We start from the raw sequence: 22,168 nt of genomic DNA on the forward strand, positions 1-22,168 counted from the left end.
TATGCATGCTGAGGGATATATGTGCAGGTCAGGGGACAACTTTTGGAAGTCACTTCTCTCCTACTATGAGTTCCAGAGATCAATTTCTTAAGGCTTGTGCAGCAAGTGCTTTTATCCACTAAACCACCTCATTGGCCCTGTTAATAGAACTTAATATTTCACTATACATTTTGAAAATTCCAGAGGAGAACACTAAAGACCATTTCTAATAGCTTCGGGGACATACTCCTTCCAGTCTGTAGTACATTTCTCCAGATGACAGGGATGTCTGGGTATTTTGGTTTTTTATTTTCCATTTTAAAAAGCATATGTGTATGGTGTGTAAGTGTGTGTGTGTGTGTGTGTGTGTGTGAGAGAGAGAGAGAGAGAGAGAGAGAGAGAGAGAGAGAGAATATGGAGGCCCCAGATTGATGACAGAAATCATCTTTATTTTTTCTTCCACCTTATTCTTAGTTCTGGCCCTTTCGATCAAAACCAGAGCTCATAGAGATGACTGATTTCCTCTGGGGGTGCCTTGCCTCTGCTCCCTGAGTCTGGAACTATAGATAGGATGCCAAGCACGCTGCCTGGACCTGGGTTCTGGGGATCTGAACCTGAGTCCTCTCACTTGCTCGGAAAGCACTTTCACTACCACTACTGAGCCTGCTCCCTAGCCTCCTGCATGAAGTTCTTAGGGTCTGAGCTCAGCTTTCTCCTCTACCCTCCACTCCCTGCTGAAGCTTTCGGCTCAGCTATCACGTGTCCTTTCTTTCTCCCCTTTCTCCTTCATCTAAATTATAAGCCGCTGTCAGACTTATGTGTGCAAGGCTTTGGCTCTGATCGCTTTACTCTCCTCCTGAGTGAACCTACATTTCCTTCCTCTTCATACTAAAATAACTCCAGATGGACCAAAAACTTAAGTGTAAAAAAAGAAAATGTACAAAAATCAATGGGAAGAGACACAGCTGAATTAATTTAAAAATCCTACAATTAAAAAAAAAAAAGCTCCTACGCAGGATGTGAAAGTACAAAGGCAGCCATCAGACCTTGGCTAATTTGATTAAATAAAAAGGAAAATAGCTTACTGCCAGTAATAACTTGTTAAATTCTGACAAGATGTATAGTTGGTGAGCAGTTTCCACAAGGAAGATCCGTTCCAGTTGTAGGCAGTGGACGAGCTGAGCGTCCTGAAAGATAGCCACATAATAAGAACAGGAACAGGATTGAAAAACACAAATAGAAATCACAACAGCCAGAAAGTCCCTGAAAGTGTTAAAGAGAAGGGGAGTGACAGAGGAAACACACACACACACACACACACACACACACACACACACACAAACACACACACACACAGTCAACAGATTAAAAGAAAGGTTTAAAATACTCAGTGTTAGGGAATGCAGAAAGAAACAAAAAACGATGTATACTCTAAGTTTGATGAGCATCTAGAAGAATTATTTTATATTTATTTGTGGGTAGGTACGCGCACCTGTATATGCCATGTATGTGGGTGCCCTGAAAGGCCAGAAGTGGCTGTTGGAGCTCCTGTGAGCTGCCCAAAGTGGATTCTGAGAACTGAACTGGGGTCCCCTCAAAGAGCAGCAAGCTCTCTACCCACAGAGCAGTCCTTCCCACCCACCCCTATGTTTGATAAGCTTAGAAAACCATTTCACAAGGTCTGTTAGAATCAAAACGAGCCACTGTCACACTTCAGGGTTACACACTTGCTCCAGAAAGGGGATTCCAGGATAGATACATCAGCCTGCTGACTGAACTCCTGTCTACAGCAGGGAAAATATTAACTACTGGCCTACACTGATACAACACAGCCAGGATATGTGTCCTTGGAAAGACACCCCTAGGTGCATATTGCTGGTGTGACCCCAGTACTATAGCATATGACTTGAGAAAGTGCAGTCATTTAAAAATGATTCGTACATATATTTTCTCCTGTAAAACACCGAAGAAACTGCTTATGGGTATCAAAGCAGACGAATGGGATCAGGGTCCACTCTGAGGGCACAGGCTTTGTTTCATTTCGTACCTTTCAAAGTTGTGGGCATATATTACTTTTACTTAAACAAAATTAAAAAGGCCAGGAACAGGAAATAAAACACCCACATTTCTTGCAGAATAATAACTAACCCTTTATTGTGTATATTTAGGGCACTTTGGTCTCTGACTCAAAACAGCCCGTTAGAATCTATTTCTTTCTCTCTATTTTTTCTTCCTTAATTTCTGGGTTCACTGAATTGCTTGTTTAGTATTACAACACTAATGATTTTTTGGGTCTCCCTCCCTGCTGCAGTGACCCCAGTCTTTTTCCTGTTTGGTCCCAGGTTGATTTCAAATCTTGCCCCCTTGATTTGAGCCCTCACTGACTTGTGAGTTAGGAACCACCTTTCCTACCTACTACTGAGCAGAACTCCACACCAGGTTTACTTCTTTTGAACATTACCACCTGGGCCCCTTGCTGTATTGTGGGGTATGCATACTATCCAGTGCAGAAGAGCAGGTTTCGCGTCTTGGCAACACCCAGGGTATCTAGCACAGAGCAAGACTTGGAAAAGACCAGACGTATCCGTGGTCTGGTAGCATGGTTGACAGGTACATGTCAAGGGAGAGTGACCATCCGTAGGTTAGTGGTCATGAGCAGGAACAACTGTGATTCACGTGATTCTTAGGAGGTGGATTTGGTGCCTCTCTGCTGCAGGGATTATGACTGCAGATATATTCACCCCCTGGGACCTCCATGGGGTTATTTCCAGTGCCTCTGTTGATTCCATAATCCATGAGTATGCAAGTCCTTTATATAGAATGTAGTCTATAAACTGCCATGCTTCTATGTGTACATATGGTACACATGTAAATTATCATAAAAATCATTTATAACCAACATGCACTTCCTCTTATCTTTTACTTCATCTGTAGATGATTCACACAGTGTCAATATTATATAAGTAAATAGTTATGTTGTGTGGGGGATAATGACCAGAACAGGAGTCTGTACTTATTCAGTAAGGACACATTTTACATATTTAAAAAAAAAAAAAAACTGTGTTGTGCCCATGGTTGGTTGAATCAGTGCATGTAGGAGTTCTGTTTATGAAAGCTCCAGTCTGTGTAGTGTGAGAGAAGATGACTGGCCCTCGGTCCTAAGAGTCTGAGTTTGAGGCTATGCAGAGACACAGCCTGGTCTCTATGTTCTCTGATTCCTTCTCCACTGAAAGTACCAACTCCCACAAGAGCCTCTTTGTATCCCAGGCTCCCAGTGGGGAAGGTTAAAGTCCACCCATTCAGGTGTCAGTTCACCATTTGTATAATCTGGGAGTTGCATTCCAGAGCTGCCGGGCCCCTTTTCAGAACCTGCCTAGTTGAGATACCACTTCCCTGACAGTCAGGCACTTAGGCTGGAAGAGAGAAAACCACCATGAACTACCCCCTCCTAGCAAATTTTCTCCAACAATTAACACTGCACTAACTTGACACCCTCTTTCCTTATTGGGCTTTGTAAACCCTGGTCCTTTTTTCTATTAATTCCAGACATTAATATTTTCTTTCATGCAACTGCCGCCATTCACCCGTGAAACAGTTTGAACATTATGTAGCTGTCAAGATGCTTGGGGATTACCCAGTATGCCTTGCCTGTGAGAAAGTGACACCACTGAGGCCGAGTTTTGAGATGTTTATTTTGAGAGTACGCTGACAAGCATGAAGGCCCTGATCCCAGAGTGGCAATTTCATTTAATTAAAGGCCTCTTTTTATTATAGTTTCCCCCCACTTTTTTTTTATATATATATCACGATGATTGTTAAATCCTGACCAGCCAGAGGTGTTCTCTCAAGCTGCTGAAGGAGGGGGTGGGCAGATGCTCACTCACCGGTGTGAATTCCACTGAGTGGCTGTGAATGCATTTATTTTTTACTAGCCTTCAAAAACTGCTCAACACGGGTATGTGTTTTGAATGAGGTCTGGGCTTCTCTTCCTACACCGCCAATCTTAAGACGGTAGAATTGGACACGTCCAGTATTTGTAGCTTATTTTAATTTCCTTGTTTTAAAGTTAGTGCCCATGCATTACTGGAATGCTAATCCAGAAAATCCCTGCTTTAGTAAGGCTATTAACACTGAATAATGTACACTGTCCCATTGCATAGTGATGCCACCGTCCACTCAAATAGCTAGGGGATGTATTGCATTTACTTTTCTGTGGTTTTTACTACTGGGGCCACATGGAAACATTAAGAAGGGGCCTAGATGACAAACTATTGAAGTAAAGAACGGTAGTTCTTAATGACATGTTTGCAGAAAAGTAGTGAAATTAATTTTTTTATAATTAATTAAAATTTATTTCTGATATGATATTTGTAGATGGTATTGGCTTGAATTTCATATCAGAAATTCATTTCAATGGATATTCTTGGAACCTATCAGGGGCCCTGAATTAGATGGTGGGTCCTTGCATTTATCCTCATAGGGCTGGGTTTCAAGATGGACCACAGTGCCATAACTCTGCAAGTCCCAAGTTTCATCTTAGTAGCCTCTTGAGCTGGCCTTCCCTGGTCTCGCTGCTGATTATTCATTTGCTCCTGTTTCTTCACTCACCTGATACAGATGAGCAAGTATATCCTGGGCATGTTAGATGACACACACACTCATGTAACACACAGGCGCAATACATAATTCATGCATTATGTATGTAGGCTTCTTTTCTTTTCAGTTGATCTGAGAAATGTGGAGGAGGATCTACCATCAGTTTGTGTGTGTGTGGCGGTGGGCGGGGGTGGGAGTGGGGGTGAGGGGGTAGGGGGTGGAGGTAGCAACTTGAGGGATATTATTCATTCCCTTTGGCATCCATTTCAAAGCACCCCAGGAGGGGCCACTCAGGTCAGCTGTGTCAGTGCTGAGGCCAGCTGAGAGCCTGGTTGATGTGCTGGTCCTGGGTGGGGACAATGTGTGCAGCTTTCGTGCAGGTGCGAGGAGGCAGCAAAGAATGGCCACTCTGTTGATTTAATCTCTATGCCCCTGGTGCCAGTCTGAGCCCCCTCACGTCATCTTTTGAATGAGTGATTGCGGAGACCGGTTTATTTGTTATGATTATATTTTAAGGTATAAGAAGATAGGATTGAATCGGCCATCTGCTAAATATTTGGAAATGGCTGCTTTCCCTTTTCATGGACTTAACACCGATCCTAGGAGGGGCAAGCTTCTCCCCAGGATTCCTGACACTGACTTGATTTTTCGAATTTTTGTGGGTTATTCAGGGGTGACGTATCCACAATGAAACCACATAAAAAGCCTAGAGAGCACATTCATAGTCAACCACTAAAATACAAAATGGAATTAATCGTTTACCCTTAAACTGTAACGTTTTCCCCTCCCCATGACACATCTAGGGCTTCCCATCCCTCTGCAGAGGGACATCATCTCAGTGTGCTTCCTGGCTTGCTTCAGGCCTGGGGACTGTGGGAAGAATCTTGACTGGGTAGAGATGTCAGATGTCTATGTGTATTTTTAAAATTCTGTCTTGTTCTCTCTTTCCTTTTTAAAGGCACAAGTGATCCGTATGTAAAATTTAAGCTGAATGGGAAGACGCTGTACAAAAGTAAAGTCATTTATAAGAACTTGAACCCGATTTGGGATGAGATAGTTGTGTTGCCGATACAAAGCCTTGATCAAAAGCTTCGTGTGAAGGTAGTAATCCCGACAGCTTTCCGGTCAGCTCCTTTCTTCAGAATCTATATTCTTCTGTAACTCTTAGGGCCTCCTTAAATGTGCACTTGCTTCAATTAATCCCCCCATTTTTCCCTGAGGCTGGATTGAAAATTTAATATTGTAGGAGGAATTCTTTTTTAGACTCTTTATGAAACTGTGTTTCCCTCAAATCAAGGAGATACATATGCTACGAAGTCACCGTGTACTGTGTAAATAATGCCCTTATTGGCTCTATTTATACTTGCTCAATGTGGAAGAATTATTACTGGCCCTATAGTGGTGACAAGTTCAGACACTGTTCTCATTAGAAAGAACTTTATACTTAACAGAGCTTCAAGTTACCAGGTGGAAGCATCAATGACTCCAACATCTGGGTTTCAACTGTGTGAGTTGAGTGTAGAATGGGATGGCTGCACAATCGTTAGCAAATTTCTATTTAATTGGCAGATCTGTTCACCATGGAAAATGCTAAGTTTTAATGAGAGGCCAATTAAACTATAGAGAGGGTCCATTGTGTGTAATATTTTGTTGTATTTGACCACTGCCTTAAAAGTTTTGTTTTTCTTTCTTCCTTCCTTCCTTCCTTCCTTCCTTCCTTCCTTCCTTCCTTCCTTCCTTCCTTCCTCCCTCCCTCCCTCCCTCCCTCCCTCCCTTCCTTCCTTCCTTCCTTCCTTCCTTCCTTCCTTTCTTTCTTTCTTTCTCTCTTTTTTTTCTATTGTTTCGAGCATGGCTGGCAAAATAGGCAAGATATTTTTTCTCTGTATAAGCTTGACTAGTTTTCTTCAACCTCACTGTGCAAATTATTGTAAGGACTGAACGATGAATGTCCGAGTCCCCAGCCTATTCTATATGTTAGTCATTTGATCAAGCCAGTTGCTTTGGACCGCCCTGTATGCTAATATCCTCCCTGATTTCTAGGTGTACGATCGAGACTTAACCACATCTGACTTCATGGGCTCCGCCTTTGTCATTCTCAGGGACCTTGAACTTAACAGGTATCATTCTTTTACCTTGAATCATTATCAGTGAATTTTAGGGAAACCCATGCTCATATTCAATCACGCTTATTTGGGTTTTTTAATTATTGAGGTCCATAATTTAACTTAAAACATGTTTTTATACTTTATTTTGGTGATAGAGCAGGGAGATCAGTTAACCAATGTGGAGTTTGACAATGTCAGAGTTTTTTTCTTCCACCCCCAGAAAATATATTTTCATTAAATGTGGTTCTGTATTCCCCCCACCCCTGCTGTGTCTAATCTTTATGCAGAGGTAGTAGGCTTTTGCCTTAAGCTTCGGATAGCTTAGCAGGCCTGCAGTATTGCCAATTGATGTTACGATCAATGTTGTGTTTTTGCTTGCAGGACGACCGAACATATTTTAAAACTGGAAGATCCAAACAGTTTAGAAGATGATATGGGAGTGATTGTGTTAAATTTGAACCTAGTTGTGAAACAGGGTGACTTCAAGAGGCATGTAAGTGTGAACCTTTCTGATTAACCTCTCCACTGTGATGAGTCTTTGGTGACTGACCAGCAGACAGGATGACTGCCAGTTGTACATTAAGGGGAGAAGTAAAATAATTGCATCGAGTGTCAGTATGCAGTTATCGACACTCTTTCTCATGAACCACTGGCCAGGCAACTGAGAAATAAGACGTTATCTGGCTGACTAAGGTATGGTTAGGATTGCTTTTAAACTCATAGACTATGTGTGTTTTGCCTGAATAAGCCACTTGAAAATATAGTTTCCTTAAGTATCAGGGCTTCCATTTAGTAATTTTTAGATTCTGGGTGACTTTTGCCTTTCATATATTCAGCTCTGCAGGCAGCTCCCAGGATTTAATGTTTACATCCTGAATTATGAAGTGATCAAGTGTCCTCTTGCAATATGTTGCGTCCTTTGCCTTCTTCACTGGCTGTTGCTTTTAGCTGCTAACTTTTCCACTGGGTGTGCTTTTGTGAAAAATGCAAATTTTAATGTTCTCTCTTCTATCACATGGAAATTTCTCATTAACACACTATATAGTGGCGATGCTGCACCATCAGTGAAGCGTTCGATTTTGTTAAGATAAGATAGAAAGTCTGCTCTTACAAGTAAACATGCTGATGGAAATCATAATCTCATTTTCATATTCATGGGCTGCACATCATAATTCCAATAATTAAAATAAGAGCACAATGTGTTTTATTACAATTTACTGAAAGATGTTTTTAAAGCAAACTAAAGAAGTTCCTGGAGGAAGAATAGATATGTTACATTTGATCCTGCAGGGAATCCATTATGAAAATCTGAAGCCTGTTTGGAAATTAGGTTTCTAATAATACTTTCTAAATTGAGGTAAATATTCTTCATTTTAGCTATTGCTTAATCTTTCAGTTGTAATTAACTTCATGATGAAAACCATAACTAGTAATTTACTACTAATTTACTAGTTAGGAGCTAGCTAGTAATAGGAATAGTAAAAGTGTACTATGAATTTTTCAATTGTCAGAGTGTCAAGTAAACATTCGCTTTCTATCATTTGAATTCCTTAGGTTAATTTGCTTACAAAATAACAGACTAAAATTCTCCTCATACTTAAGATAACACTGTTCACACTTGGGACCTCAAGGAAACTGTTAATATGGTGAAGACAGCGTTGTCTTCTCTGTCCCCCTCTGTCCAGGGCTTTTCTTTACCTTCATTTTTATCCTGTTGTTATTATTGCTTCAGAATCTATGCCCCGGATTCACTGTTCAAGTGTATAGTAGGTGGTGGGTGACTTGAGGTGGGTGCTAGCCTAAATTAACATGTGATATAAATACGTATTGGAACCAAATGCTCATGGCGGACCACTTGACAGCCAGTGTTTCTTCGGTGACTTCTATAAAGTTGATGTCTCCCATGAAAATGGCTGCACCTTTTGAATTTTTACACAGCTCACTAGACTATGCTCAACAATCTTACTGCATTTCAACTGCGTTTCAATATCACCACATTTGGAATTTTCAAGTATTAACTATTTGATTTTTACTTATCTCAAACTGCAGAGCAAACAATGCAAGACGCAACTGGGAATTGCACTTGTGATACATCTCAGTGTGTCTTTTCCAAGTCCCAAGAGTATCCATTGTCTTCACCTAACTTAGCCTGGCCCCTCTTAGTACTTGAGCAGCACCCCCCACCTCCTCTGTTGAGCTCGCCAGCGTCTCTGCTGACTTGTGTGTTCTCCTTATGCGTTGCCCAGCAGAAGTCAAGTGTGCAACTGATTTTATTAATGAGAAGGCAATAGCACATGGAGGCCTGCCTATCTCATTGACTTTGCTTTGTAATTTCCCCTTTCTATTTACATACTTGATCTAAGCATAACCAAAGGGGCACTACTGCAGGAATGACTTGTTCTGAGACACATATAGCCATCATATATATATATATATATATATATATATATATATATATATATATATATATACTTACAGGACTAACATGGTCCAGTTGCGTATACTAGATAGAAGAAAACATTTGTTCTTTTTATTAAGATTAAGTGGATATTAAAATGTGTGTTTATTTTGGGTTTTTAAGTGGAAATAACAAGCCCTTGGACGAGGGCAGTAGATTTATGTGATTAGAATGCTTGGTTTATACGTTACCACTTATGTGTAAACTGTAGAGGAGTTCCACTTTGGATTCTCAGTTTTGCACCAATTTTTCTTGCCATCAGTGAGGGAACTATTGTTGCTTTAGAACCAAAGAGACAAAAAAAAAATCTTAAGATGTGCAGCTTGTTTTTGTGTTGTACATCTAAGTAGGGTGCATCCCCCTGACTGAAAGCCCAAGTAAATTGTACTTTCTTTTTCTTGGAGAGGAGTAGGCTCATAATTAAAATCGTGGACTTGTCATCAAACTATCTGTGTTTGACTCCTAGATCCACCATGTCTCAGTCAAATCCACAGGGTCAGTTAACCTCTCTGAGGGTTTCCCTCATGTGTGAGATAAGAATGGAGATACCTGTTTTATAGCATCATGGAGATTGACATGACCAACTATGGCTCCAGACAGGGTAGAAATATTCAGTATACGGTAGCTTGTAGCATTACAGTAAAGTAGATATCATGTTAGTGTCCTAATTTGGTTTATCTTTTGTGATGGCTACAAAAAAAACCAAGCCTATACAAAAAAAGGACCCAATAGCTTTATACCCCTATAAGGTTGTCATTAATTTCTGTGACTGGATTAAGTGAAAATACTTGGTATTTTTATTGAGAAAACGCCTGAGCATTTTCTTTCAAACCTTCATTGTGGTAGCTTAACTAGGTCAGGGGCACAATGATGACCTCACCATTTCCCCAGGACAAATATTAATGAGAACCTGCACGTTCTCTCTGTCCAGTCCTAATGGCTGGCCAGTGGAATGTGAATGGACTTCTCTTGACCATTGGTTCCTTTTCAGGTTTCGTATTGATTGAGGAGAAATAGTAGCAAGGCAGACATATCATTTACCTGCATTTTTTCTATTCCTTGAACATTGTAGTAAATGTGGTCTGCTTAGATTTCATAATTCAGTTGCAGTATCCTGAAGGTAACCACGTTTTAACAAGCAGTTAGTGAGATAGCGAGAGCAGAGCATTGTGGTACTGGGTACTGACTTGGGAGAGGAGATGGATTTTGCTGAAATAAAATTTCAACCCTAGATGAAATAGAGCAGCCTTTGCATGACAAAAGAGGGATCAGAAAAGAATAGGGGGAAATGTGTTGACCTTCAAAACTTTTTTCTTTCTTTACACATTTGCTTGATCAACTAAATTAATTTCATTGGACAATGGTGATTCTAAAGTATTCAGTATTTTCTTTTTTAATTAGGTTATAAAATAACAAATTTCCATATGGCATAAGTTCTGCACTCTTTTCTGTTATTTTTGACTATTGAGATTTAACCTATGAAAGTAAATAGAATTTTGTTTTCTAGTAACAAAAACTATGGATGATCCAAACATGAACTAACATCAGTTAATAATTTACAAATATTTTTACAATGCTACCTAAACATTGTAAGTGGGAGAAACATAATCTTCCTTTTTGGAGATGAAATGTATTATTTCATTTAATTGAAAAAAATGTAATCCCAGCACTCGGGAGGCAGAGCCAGGCGGATCTCTGTGAGTTCGAGGCCAGCCTGGGCTACCAAGTGAGTTCCAGGAAAGGTGCAAAGCTACACAGAGAAACCCTGTCTCAAAAAACCAAAAAAAAAAAAAAAAAAAAAAAAAAAAAAAAAAAAGAAAAAAATGTTATTGAGATAGAATGATATTTGTCTGCCATTGCTGATCTGTCCTGAATACTATGAGAAAATGATGTGTGCAACTACCTAAGTGTGATTTTCCTTTGTTCTTGTTTTCTTGTTTCTGTGAGCTTTTTGTGGGGAGAGATAAGTGATGGCAGAGGCTACCTTTCAAATTTGGGAGATAATAATCTGAATATAATATGCATCATATGTAATGTAAAGTAGTTTAATTATGTTATAAATGATTCAATGTTTCTCTGTTTCATTTTTATATCTTCACTATACAATGAAGCGTTGGTCAAATCGGAAGCGGTTAAGTGCCAGTAAGGTAAATTTACTTGTTTTTTATTTTTATATAATCTGAATAAAACTTCATTTTTTCACACATGCATTCATATATATACAGATATATATACATACATCCATTCATATATATACATATACACATACACATATATACCTACATATATTAAATTAGTTTTGTTCAGACTTTATTTGTATCAGCATTCTGTACCTCTTATTGTTTTAATGAATAAAAAGGAAAGGCCCTTTCTTTAGAGTTTCCTTAAGTGAGGGCATGGCCAGATATTGGAACTTGCACTTGTTTGAGTGGTGACATTTTGTATATACGAGGGGTGTCAGAATTTTACACTTCATTAAGCTTGGGACACTTAGAATGTGGCGTTGCTAGATGCTGTCCCTTCAGGAAGTTCTTTGCCATGAGAAGCCAATGTGAGTACTTCAGGGGCAAAGTACAGACTAGAAAAACATGTGCCAGCCCTTATCAATCTCTCCCATATCTTCTCAATGTACGATGGTACTATTTTAAATATATCACGAAGTACTGGTGGGTTTTACATCATTACTATATCTAAGCAAGTGCATAGTATTTTACAGTTTGTGCAAGTGGGAATACCAATGAAAGCATTCAGAATTTAATCATTTATTAAGTTAACAAATCAGAAAATTATATATTAGGTAACTAAACACGAAAATTATTCTAGAAGGAACCCCCCCCCCCCACACCAAAGTATTTTTAACTCAAGTTAGCAGTTCTTACTACTCTACATCCAGAGATGTAGAGTCCTAGTTAAATGATGTGGTACTTCAGGCTCTTTGTCTGATTTGATTTCTGAATGTGAGGGCTGATCCGTGCCTCTGGTAGAAAGAAGTTGTGCAGACAATCACTTGTATATGAATGAGTGTGTACATACACACAATTTCTAAATTTATCTGTATAATACCTCAGGTGACTACTTCTCTATACAATATGGAGTCTACATCAAGAACAAGAAACCTTAATATTTCTGACTGACAGAGAGAGAGAGAGAGAGAGAGAGAGAGAGAGAGAGAGAGACTGTCTTGCACTCAGAATCCATAGGAGTCAACGTTCTAACGCCACACTCTGACTGTAGTGTGTCCACACTGACTATAGTGCATCTGCATTTTAAGCATGTAAACAGAACTGTGAAAGGGGAAATTGTCAACCTCTAATCTCACTTGGTTCCTTGCACCATGGTCCATGTTCAGAAACAGATGAGGACACGATAAATAATGGTATGCTGTCATCTCCAACATTCTCCACTTTTGCCTTATTCCTTTATAGTCACTAGAGGGTAGGAGAACATCATTTCTCACCACAGAAGGGAGTCCAGCTCTCACTCTCTGCCTTAAGAGTTGCTGTAACCACCCAAAGCAGTAAAGTTTCCCAGAATGCTTTGGTGAAGCCTGACAAAGCAGTATTTTCTCCTTTATTGATTCGGCTGCTGCACTAAAACACCGGTACTGTACATCAATAACCATCTTTAGTTAGGGAGCTTCAGTCTGTGGAAGAGCACTGGCAGTTTGTGGGAGAACATAAAGGTGAGAAACAGAAATTGTGAGCCTGGGGAATATTGGAGTCCAGGGAGGACAGGAGAGGTTATGGAACAATGGCCAAAGGAATGAAGAGGGGTAGGAAAAATGTCGACGGCTTGGATAAAGATATCAAAATTATGAAGGGGACGGAGGATCCAGAGAGCAGTATTTATATATAGATACTACAGAGTTATGTGTTGAGGCTGAGCTGCTGCTCTTATTTTTCTTTCTGGAATTTTGACTTCAGTGTGCTGGGCTCAGGAATGTAATAAATGCCCAAAGCCAGTACATATGTTTAGTAAAATCCCAGACAAGTAAAGCTTGATGAATGCTAGAGATATTCATATGTGAGACATGAAGATTATACATTGGGGAACACTTCATGGTGATGGTGCTTTCTTTGCATTGGGAAGTATGCAGTTTAAGCAGGAAAGCGAGATAGCTTGTAATTTGGCTTACAAGAAAGAACCACTGGGAAATTATACACCCACTGCCATTAACATTGTATAAACACGAATAAAAGTCTCTGATCATCTACCTTTTGATACTCTTAAACCACAAATTTCTTTAATTTAAAAATAATATTTTGTTATTTTACGTGTATAAATGTTTGCTGCATGTCTATCTGTGGGCCACATGTGTGGCTAGTGTTTGAGGAGACCAGGGGAGGGAGTTAGATCCCCTGAAACAGTAGTTACAGATGGTTGTGAGCTGCCATGTAGACGCTGGATATTGAACTTGGATTTTCTAGAACAGTGGTTCCCAACCTGTGGGTCAGGTTAAAGCCAGTTTGGGGGTCAAATGCCTCTTTCACAGGGATCACATATCAGATATCCTGCATATTAGATACTTAGATTTTTAATTCGTAACAGTAGCAAAATTACATTTATGATGTAGAAATGAAATAATTTTCTGGTTGGGGGTCACCACAACATGAGGAACTGTATTGAAGGGTCGCAGCATTAGGAAGGTTGAGAACAGTTTTTCTAGAGGAACAGCCAATGCTCTTAACTACTTAAACATTTCTCCACCTTCTCTTTTAAGATTTTCATGTTGTGCTTAATGTTAGGAAATGTCTGAGATAAAGATTGCTTAGCTGTGAACATAGAAAATTATACTTCTGTGCTACCTATGGCATAACAAGGATTTAAACCTCAATCTGATTCATATATGCCTTTATTTAGATGGTTGCTTCTTTTTCTCTATAAGTCTTATATGTTTGAATTACCTCAAATGTTCCTGAATAAGTGTATCCTTGTGGCTCATTTTAGAAGTGTGTCTTTGTTATTTTTGCCCTAGATTTCAATGTGATAGATATATAAGGGTAGTGTTTAAGATAGGCTTAGCTTCCTCCCAGAAAATCTTTTAAAAGGAGTGTCTGATGGAGAATTCGGGGTTTGATGTAGTAGATCATGGACTGGCATCTCTGTCTTTTGCACTGTTGCTGGGTAGTACTCAATGTGGCCAGGGCTGCTCCGAGACTCACTGTGGTGTCCTGTGATGCCTGCTGCAGCTCTACTCAAGAACACTCACAGCACTTACAACCAGCAAACAGTTTAATGCAAGGAAGGACAGAAAGGGGACTAGAAGTGGAGGTCACGTATCTGTGACAGTACCTAGACACCTTGTAGCTCTGTTATCCTCCCTCCCTCTCTCCGTCCCTCTCTCCCTCTCAAACACACGCTCGCACGTGCGCGTGCGCACACACACACACACACACACACACACACACACTTGCACATGCACACATGCACACTCACACACTCACACGGATTTGGGCGGGGGAGGCTCTCCTCATTTGATTTGTAAAGCTGTCTGAACACATGTTTCTTTAGCTATGGATTTCACGTGCATTTTCATGGGGATGAGTACACACTCTCTCAGGGCTCTTCTTTTGACCTTCTGATTCACACATTAATACGTCAGCCATCTAAGATAAGAGAGGACCTACACCAGTGTAACATTTTTATTGTCTGTTATGAAATTACGTGACTAGTAGTGGCAACTTTTGGCCCGTCTGGCTTCATATTCTTTTATTGCAGTTTCTGTCAGTTATTGTGGAGGCTGAGCTCTGTGGGCTACACTTTCTAGGTCTCCTAATCATCTGTGTTCCAGCTGGCTTGGTATGGGGAAAGAAATTGGCACAAAGAGTGTTTGATGTAGAGGAACTTAGACTGAGGGAGGAGAGTGAAAGAATTTGAAAGGGCCTCCTGTCTGTCTATCTGTCTGTCTACTGTCTATCATTAACGAGCTATTCTGTGATCAAATCAAACCTGGGAAGAGGGACAAGTTTAATTGATTGCATTGTCTGCAGGTAGTTAGGGTTAAGGAGCTGTTTCTACCCAAATGGGTGTCTTGCCATCTACTGTCTGGATGAACACGTCTCACTATACACATTTCTCTATGTGAACTCCCCATGCCTTATTGGTGTGAGAGCCTGGGAGTAGTCTGAGGGAATCCCTGTTGCAAGAAAAAGCATTCTTTCGAGTGCTGGGGTCAGCTCTCTCATGGAGGTGGGGGCACCAACTCTCCTGCTACAGTGACTAGTGAGGGGCAGGGACAGCTATCCCAGGGCCAGTGAGGGACAGGGCTGGCTCAGCATGGCCCTTGAATTTCAACATGCATGGTTCCTATGACCCCCTGTGGCAACAGGAACCATGGACATCAGCCCAGCAGCTGGCTGCTGTAGGGCCATGGACCCAGACATGGCCTGCGGCAGCAGCCTAAACCAGGCCCCCTGTGGCTGCACAAGTCACTAGGATTGGCATGGTCTCTGTGGTTGTGAAGCTCTTGGACACCAACATGGCCATAGGTGGTGGCCCAGACCTCTGGCATCAGCATTGACTTTGATGTTCTCAGGAACCATAAACATCAACACAGATCTTGGCTGCTGTAAGGCCATGGACCCAGACATAGCTCTTTGCCCAGATGACACCATGGCCCCAGTGGCAGCATGGCCCTCAGATACCAACATGGCCATAGGATATAGCCTAGACCCCAGGCATCCATGTGGCCTTTGGTGGCACCATGGGGCACAGACGTCACAGACCCTGACTGTACTAGGACCATGGACCCAGACATGGTCCCATGAAGCAGCACAGGCTCAGATGCCACCATGGCCCCAGGTGGCAGTGCAGCCCACCCAGATTCGCATGGCCCCTGTATCAGAGCAGCCCTTGGACACCTACATGGCCCAAGATGGTAGCCCAGACCCCTGGCATCAGCATGGCATTCAATGGTATCAAGAGCCACAGTCATTGACTCAGACCCACCTGGGTGTGCCACCCCGCACCACAGGTGTGGGAGAACTGGACCCAATGGCATGGGCCTAGGAGAGCTGGCTCTGTCCGTCATCTGAGGGGGTGGTCCCCAATGGCTTGGAATGACCAGCTCAACTACCACCCAGATCCATATCCTGGGCCTTGGGTTGGCCCACCCTAACAGCTGCCCCATCTTTGACCTGCTAGAGTGCATGAAGGGACTGGTTCCGCAGGACAATAACCGCAGAATCTCCATGACTTGGGGCAACAACAGGATAGCTGAGAGAAGTTTCAGTGAGGGTCCAGCCCAGTGATGATGGTGTACCAGAAACCAGAGACCTTGAACCAGATCAATGACTCATTGCAATGAACATTTGTGGGTGGGGCTGATTGGATGAAAGGGTGTACTGTGTAACACACCCTGACTCCCAATGCCACTAGGATGAATGAAGAGGTGTTGGAAAGATGGAGGAGTGAGGTGGGCTTTTTGGTGTTTTGGTCTTGTTTTTAATTAATTTGGGGGGCATACTGCAGGGGTGAGGGGTGGATATGGAGGGACTGGGAGGTGAGTGGGATTGGGGTGCGTGATGTGAAATTTCTAAGGAATCAATGAATAATTATGTCTAAAAAATGAAGAAGAAGAAGGAGAAGGAGAAGGAGGAGGAGGAGGAGGAGGAGGAGGAGGAGGAGGAGAAGGAGAAGAAGAAGAAGAAGAAGAAGAAGAAGAAGAAGAAGAAGAAGAAGAAGAAGAAGAAGAAGAAGAAGAAGCATCCAACAAGCCGAAGACAGAAAGAAGACAGAGCATGTTTCCCGAACACTCCAGCTAGCAGAGTGCTTTCTGTTTATTAGTTTGCTCGTTCTCATTTGCACATGTTCTTCAATGTCTGCTCATAGTAACACAGTCACACTATTCACTCTTTTGGTTAAACTCAAAGCCTTGAAATTATACATTCACACTGCCACATATATCTTGGTCCATAGAGATCTGTCTCTGCATGTCTGGGTGCTTGTTTTTTTAATCCAATCTAATATATCTCTATCTTATTTCTCCAAAGTATGTATTATCTGTCATCTATCACATCTTTCTAGCTTTTTAAACTGTTGGTGCTAGGAATAGAACCCCAGGTCTTAGGCTAAACATACACTCTACCACTGAGCTCTATCCTTGCCCTGTGTCTGTCTATTTTCTGTCTGCCTTCTGTACATCTAGATGTGGCCCTCCATAGACCCATGCTAAGTGTCTCAACTCTGACCTTCTGCTTTCTTTTAAGAAGCTGAGGTCACAATGAGACTCTGGATACAGTGACCTCCAGGCTTTCCTGCTTTTTTGAGGCTGCAGCCATGCTCAGGTCAGACTGTCAATCTGCCAGAGCTTTATAAGCTTATATGAGCAGAGTCAGGGACACCATCTTCCTAGCTCTTTCATCATGCCAGTCTTCTCTGTAGCATTATGCTCAGTATTACACCAAAATTTGTCATGGAACATAGCCTTATAGTGGGAATGCTGTCCTGGAGTGTCAATGTGAACTAGAGAATCGGAATGTGTGTTATGAGTATTCAGGGCCATACAGCAAGTTCCTCTCTTAGTCCTGCAGGTGGGTGGGGAGAGCCCAAGGTAATTTCAAGAAGACTAGAGTGACTATGAGTAAACAAGACAAGGCAGCATGGAGATGTGGCCATTCCAAATAATGGAGTACCTGACAAGAGCCAGAGATCATAGTATACAGATTCAAACAACCTGTGCTCCTAAATGTGATCCATGGACCAGCCACAGCTGGGATTTGTTATATTATTTTTAAAAGTCTATTTTCAAAACTTTTGTTGTTTGTAAGTTTTTGAGACAAGTTTTCACATGTAGCTATGACCAACTTAGGTTTTAGAACCTGTTATGTAGGTGAAATTGGTCTCAAAATTTTACTGCCCCTCCCACACCAGTCTCTTCTCCCACCTTCCCACAGTCCTGACATTGTGGGTTTGCACTATCATGCCCAGTTTAAAGGCAACTCCTTAGCTCTCATTTCTTTTTACGTGTTGAATCAAAATCTCTGATAACTAGTGCCAGGAGTCTTAACTAGACCTCCAGGTAGCTCTAAAGCATACTCCTGTCTGATAGCCATTGGCATGAGGTAGAAAATGTGGTAAGCTCCTGGAGATAGCAGAAGTGGAAAGCAGAGATGTCAGGAAGGGTGATGGTACGGTCAGTAGCTCTGCCTGCTAACTCTTGGAGGATAGGAACAGGGCTGGGGTTAAGGCGCTGTAAGGAGGTGCTCAGGGAAATAACAAGAAGATGCTTGGGATCCGGTGCTAGCCCTGCACTTTCAACACCTAAGAGTGAGACCAGCACCAAATACCTTATTTTAGGTCCAGAATATGGGAGCATTTGCTACATTTTAAATTAAGGCAAGAAGTAGAGAAATAGAATAGACTAAAAGTCTAAGGCAGTTGACATAAAAACTAAATACTAGATTATAAATAGTGCTGCACAATGTTTGAGTTCCCTAGAGGTCAGGTCAAAGAAATAACCTCATGGATCACGTGATCATAATCCTTTTACCCCGTTAATAAAAGAACTGATATTTCTTGCCCCAAATTTAGAGTCATGGAGCCCTTCCAGTCCTTGTCTGTTTATTACATCTTTTCTTAACTTAGTTTTTATTTTCCAGTAGAAAATGTCAGTGATAATATTTCCTTATAGCTGAGAATCTGAAATGAATACAGCACTTCTATAACTTTATACACACAGTGTTTATGTCCTTGGAACTTTGGATACAAGTGCCTCTGTCCATGTGGGAAATGTAGAAAGTTTTCTTTGTGTCCTTATGTGAGGACTCAGGATCTTCTTCAGACGATGTAAGTAGCTGCAGAGGAGGGTCTGTTCTGGAAGCCGGTTCCCTGCATGCATGGATCTGCTCCCATTGTGCCGTAAAGCTGTTGACAGGCAGCAGTAGTTTTACATGTTGAAAACACTTGAAAGGAATATTTTAGTGAAGCTTTTTATAGACCTAGACCGAGTGTTTTCCCTCAGCTTTGCACAGAAACAGTCACCGGAGTTGGAGTCCTGCTTTGCTAGTCATTTTTCTTACCATTTTTCTTACAGAGGTTTTTTTTTTTTTTTTTTTTTTTTTTTTTTGTTTCGTGCATTTGTTTCTGTTGGTTACCTGTGTTGGCACAGAGACTTTAGGAGCATAATGGATAGGTCAAAGACAGGATGTTTTAGCAACACAAGAGTCTTACACTGCCATCACTGAAAAAAAAAATCTTAAAATAAAAAAAATTCAAAACTACACTTGCCCCTGCTTTTTCTTGTTACTCTATTTGTTTATTATTATTTTTACACATGGCATATGAGCGTATGTGTGTGAGTGGGTGGGGTGTGTGCCTGTGTGAAGGAGGTCTGTGGGAACCTGTGCTTCTCATGCTTGTCACTCTTTGCCTTATTCCCTTGAGACGGGGTGTCCCACTGAGCTTGGAGCTCATGTTTTGACCTAAACTTGCTGGCAAGTTAGCCCCTGTCTCCACCATCTATACTGTTACCATTTTGGATGCTCATGGCCCTGCTGGTCTTTCTGTGTGGATGCTGTGCTGGGGGATGGGGATCTGAACTCACGTTCCTATGCTTGTGAAACACATACTCTCAACCACTGAACCATCTCCCCAGCTCCTTGTCCTCTTTTACCTTTCCTTCCTTTTCCCTTCACCGTTTGTTTCTTCTCTTTTTCTTCTCTGATATCCCTCAGCACATTCCACACTGGAACTTGCAGGGATCAGTTGAATGTGGCCTTGCTCCTGATGGCCACAGACTGTCCCCCGAGCTCCTAACTCCAGGTTCTACCTTGCGCTTGTGTTTCACTCATCAGTTAATGTCACCAGACTACAATCCACTGTATAAACCCCGAATAAACACATTTACTCTGAGGCTCTATTCCTGGATGAGAACCTTTGGAGATTCTGAAGTGAATCTTGGCACCTCCTTGAAGTGAGCAGAAGCTCCCTAGCGTACAGACTCCTTTTCTTCCCACTGAGCTCTGAGTGTGAGGTTATCATGACTTAAGAAGTAAAGAAATCTTTGGAGGGTTGCTCCATTTGCATGAAAATCAGCATGCTTAATGAGCTGAGTGTCACACCTTGTTTTTATATTTCTATTAATAATTGATGTATGCACTTTCATTGGACATGATTTTTCTATCTAAGAAAAATGAACGTGGATCCTATGGAGTGGGGGCCCAGACACAGAGAGATAAATGGATCACATAGAAATACTAAAAGGTTCTGATCCTTGGGGAGGAAGGAGGAAAATTGCACACCCCTGATGCACTATATTTTATCCCTCCTGTCTGTGGAGGAATTAGGGTCAGGACCCAGAAACTTTGCTCTATCAGCTGGTGTTTGTTTCACCTCAGGTGGGGTGGGCTTCCTCTTTGATGGGTCATTTCCTCCTTTCCTATCGTATTCCAGACTGCATTAAGATGACAAATTCCCCTTACAGGCAGGGACAGAGACGTGAAAACCTGAGCTATACAGCTAACCGAGTGAGTGCAGATGAGCCGATTTATTGTGGGGAGAAAGGGGATGTTTGAAGAACAAAATAGATTTTGCTAACCTTGCTGTGCTGTTGGGCACACACAGAATGCCTGGTTCTGTCCTGCCCTGTCTCTTCATTTTGGGAAGGAATGCTGAAGGAGGTATGAAGAATGTCTTTAGATCACGCACAGGTACACAGAGTGTGGAGTTTGCAAGGGAACATTTTTTAAGGTCAAATAAGTAAAATAAAAGTCTTACTTTCTTTCCTATCTGTGAACTCTGCAGTAAATAATTCTCTTCTCCCACCCTGCCTTTAGGAGGGGTAAAATAAAAAAAGAAAAGAAAACTTGGCCAGTGAACGAGAAAGTCTATCAGATCAAACATGACTGTGTTAAATACTAAAATGTTCAAAGTCCGACTGAGATAGATAAAGGCTTTGATGGAAAGAGGATATTTCCCAGGGACATTACAAGCCATAATCCAGATGTTATGGTGTAATGCAACGAGTGTCCATGGATAGATCAGGAGCTTCAGCCAAGCCGCGCCTGGTGCCGGCCTCAGCCTTGCCCTCCCATGCTGTTCTGCCATATGGAACCCATCTCCAGCCCCCTTAATAACCAGCTTTGGATTCCATTTTCACAGAGCTCATAGAGCTAAGTGGGGCTGCTTTATGGACAAGTTAGATAGAGGCCTTTCCAAGATAAACATCCAATTTGAAATTAGGACATTCTGCACTGCAAAATTATTTTAGGGCATATTTCACGGACATGCTGCCATTTTTCTTAGGCAATTGCCAGACTGTAGGATGCCCTTTGATCCTCTGTGGACATTACTCCCTGTTTTATAAAAGGGATGTTGAAATAGTTGCAGCGTTGAGGGAGGAATATATCTGTCGGAACTTTGAAGCATGGCCATGGGACAGGTCATGCTTTAGCTTGTTGGTTAGAAGTCAAACTTTTAAGAAGGAAAAGACAGCAAAAGAGGGAATTACAGCAGGACTTATGAATCAAAATCTCATCTTTCCTTTAAAGGCAGACATGTCAGCCTGTACACTCAATAAGCTGTAAAATGTGTAAGAGTATATTCTGTGTTTGTATGCACATCTGTAGATGGTGGACACACATGGATGCATGTCTGTGCTATGTGCTGCTTTTGTGATGTGATTTTAACAAAGTCACTTAATTTAAACTGTTTTGTATCTCTTATTGTTGAATACATTGTATAGAAGACCAAGTGACATTGGTGGTTAAGAAATAATCCTTATGTGCTGGGAGAATCTTTCTCTCCTATTCAATTGTTTTCCCATTTGCATGTTCTAATTTGCAATAGTATCTCTAAATCAGTCCCCCCCCATCTCTGTCTCTTTCTCTCTGTCTCTCTGTCTCCTCTGTGTGTGTGTGTGTGTGTGTGTGTGTGTGTGTGTGTGTGTGTGTGTGTGTGTGTATGAAGAAAATCTTTATGATCATCCTGGATAAAAGTTGGGAGTACATCTTTCCTTAAAAGTAATTTTGTTTACTGTTATAATACATCAGCAAAATACTCAGAGTGGCATGAAGACATTTCTTGAGAATGG

General features: G+C 41.4%; 1 protein-coding gene across 2 annotated transcripts in view; it reads left to right on the top strand.

The window, feature by feature from the left end:
• The window catches only part of Mctp2 (multiple C2 and transmembrane domain containing 2), a 247,018-nt gene that overhangs the window by 76,954 nt on the left and 147,896 nt on the right, over positions 1 to 22,168 (top strand). For both annotated transcript variants that reach the window (XM_052763049.1, XM_052763048.1), the window contains exons 5-8: positions 5,534 to 5,676; positions 6,616 to 6,692; positions 7,062 to 7,173; positions 11,250 to 11,285. In XM_052763049.1, coding sequence (XP_052619009.1) covers positions 5,534 to 5,676; positions 6,616 to 6,692; positions 7,062 to 7,173; positions 11,250 to 11,285 — 368 coding nt within the window. The remainder of the gene's footprint in view (positions 1 to 5,533; positions 5,677 to 6,615; positions 6,693 to 7,061; positions 7,174 to 11,249; positions 11,286 to 22,168) is intronic.

This window comes from Peromyscus californicus, unplaced genomic scaffold, assembly GCF_007827085.1.
Source record: "Peromyscus californicus insignis strain IS unplaced genomic scaffold, ASM782708v3 Scaffold_4__1_contigs__length_199733344, whole genome shotgun sequence".
Lineage (NCBI taxonomy): Eukaryota > Metazoa > Chordata > Mammalia > Rodentia > Cricetidae > Peromyscus > Peromyscus californicus.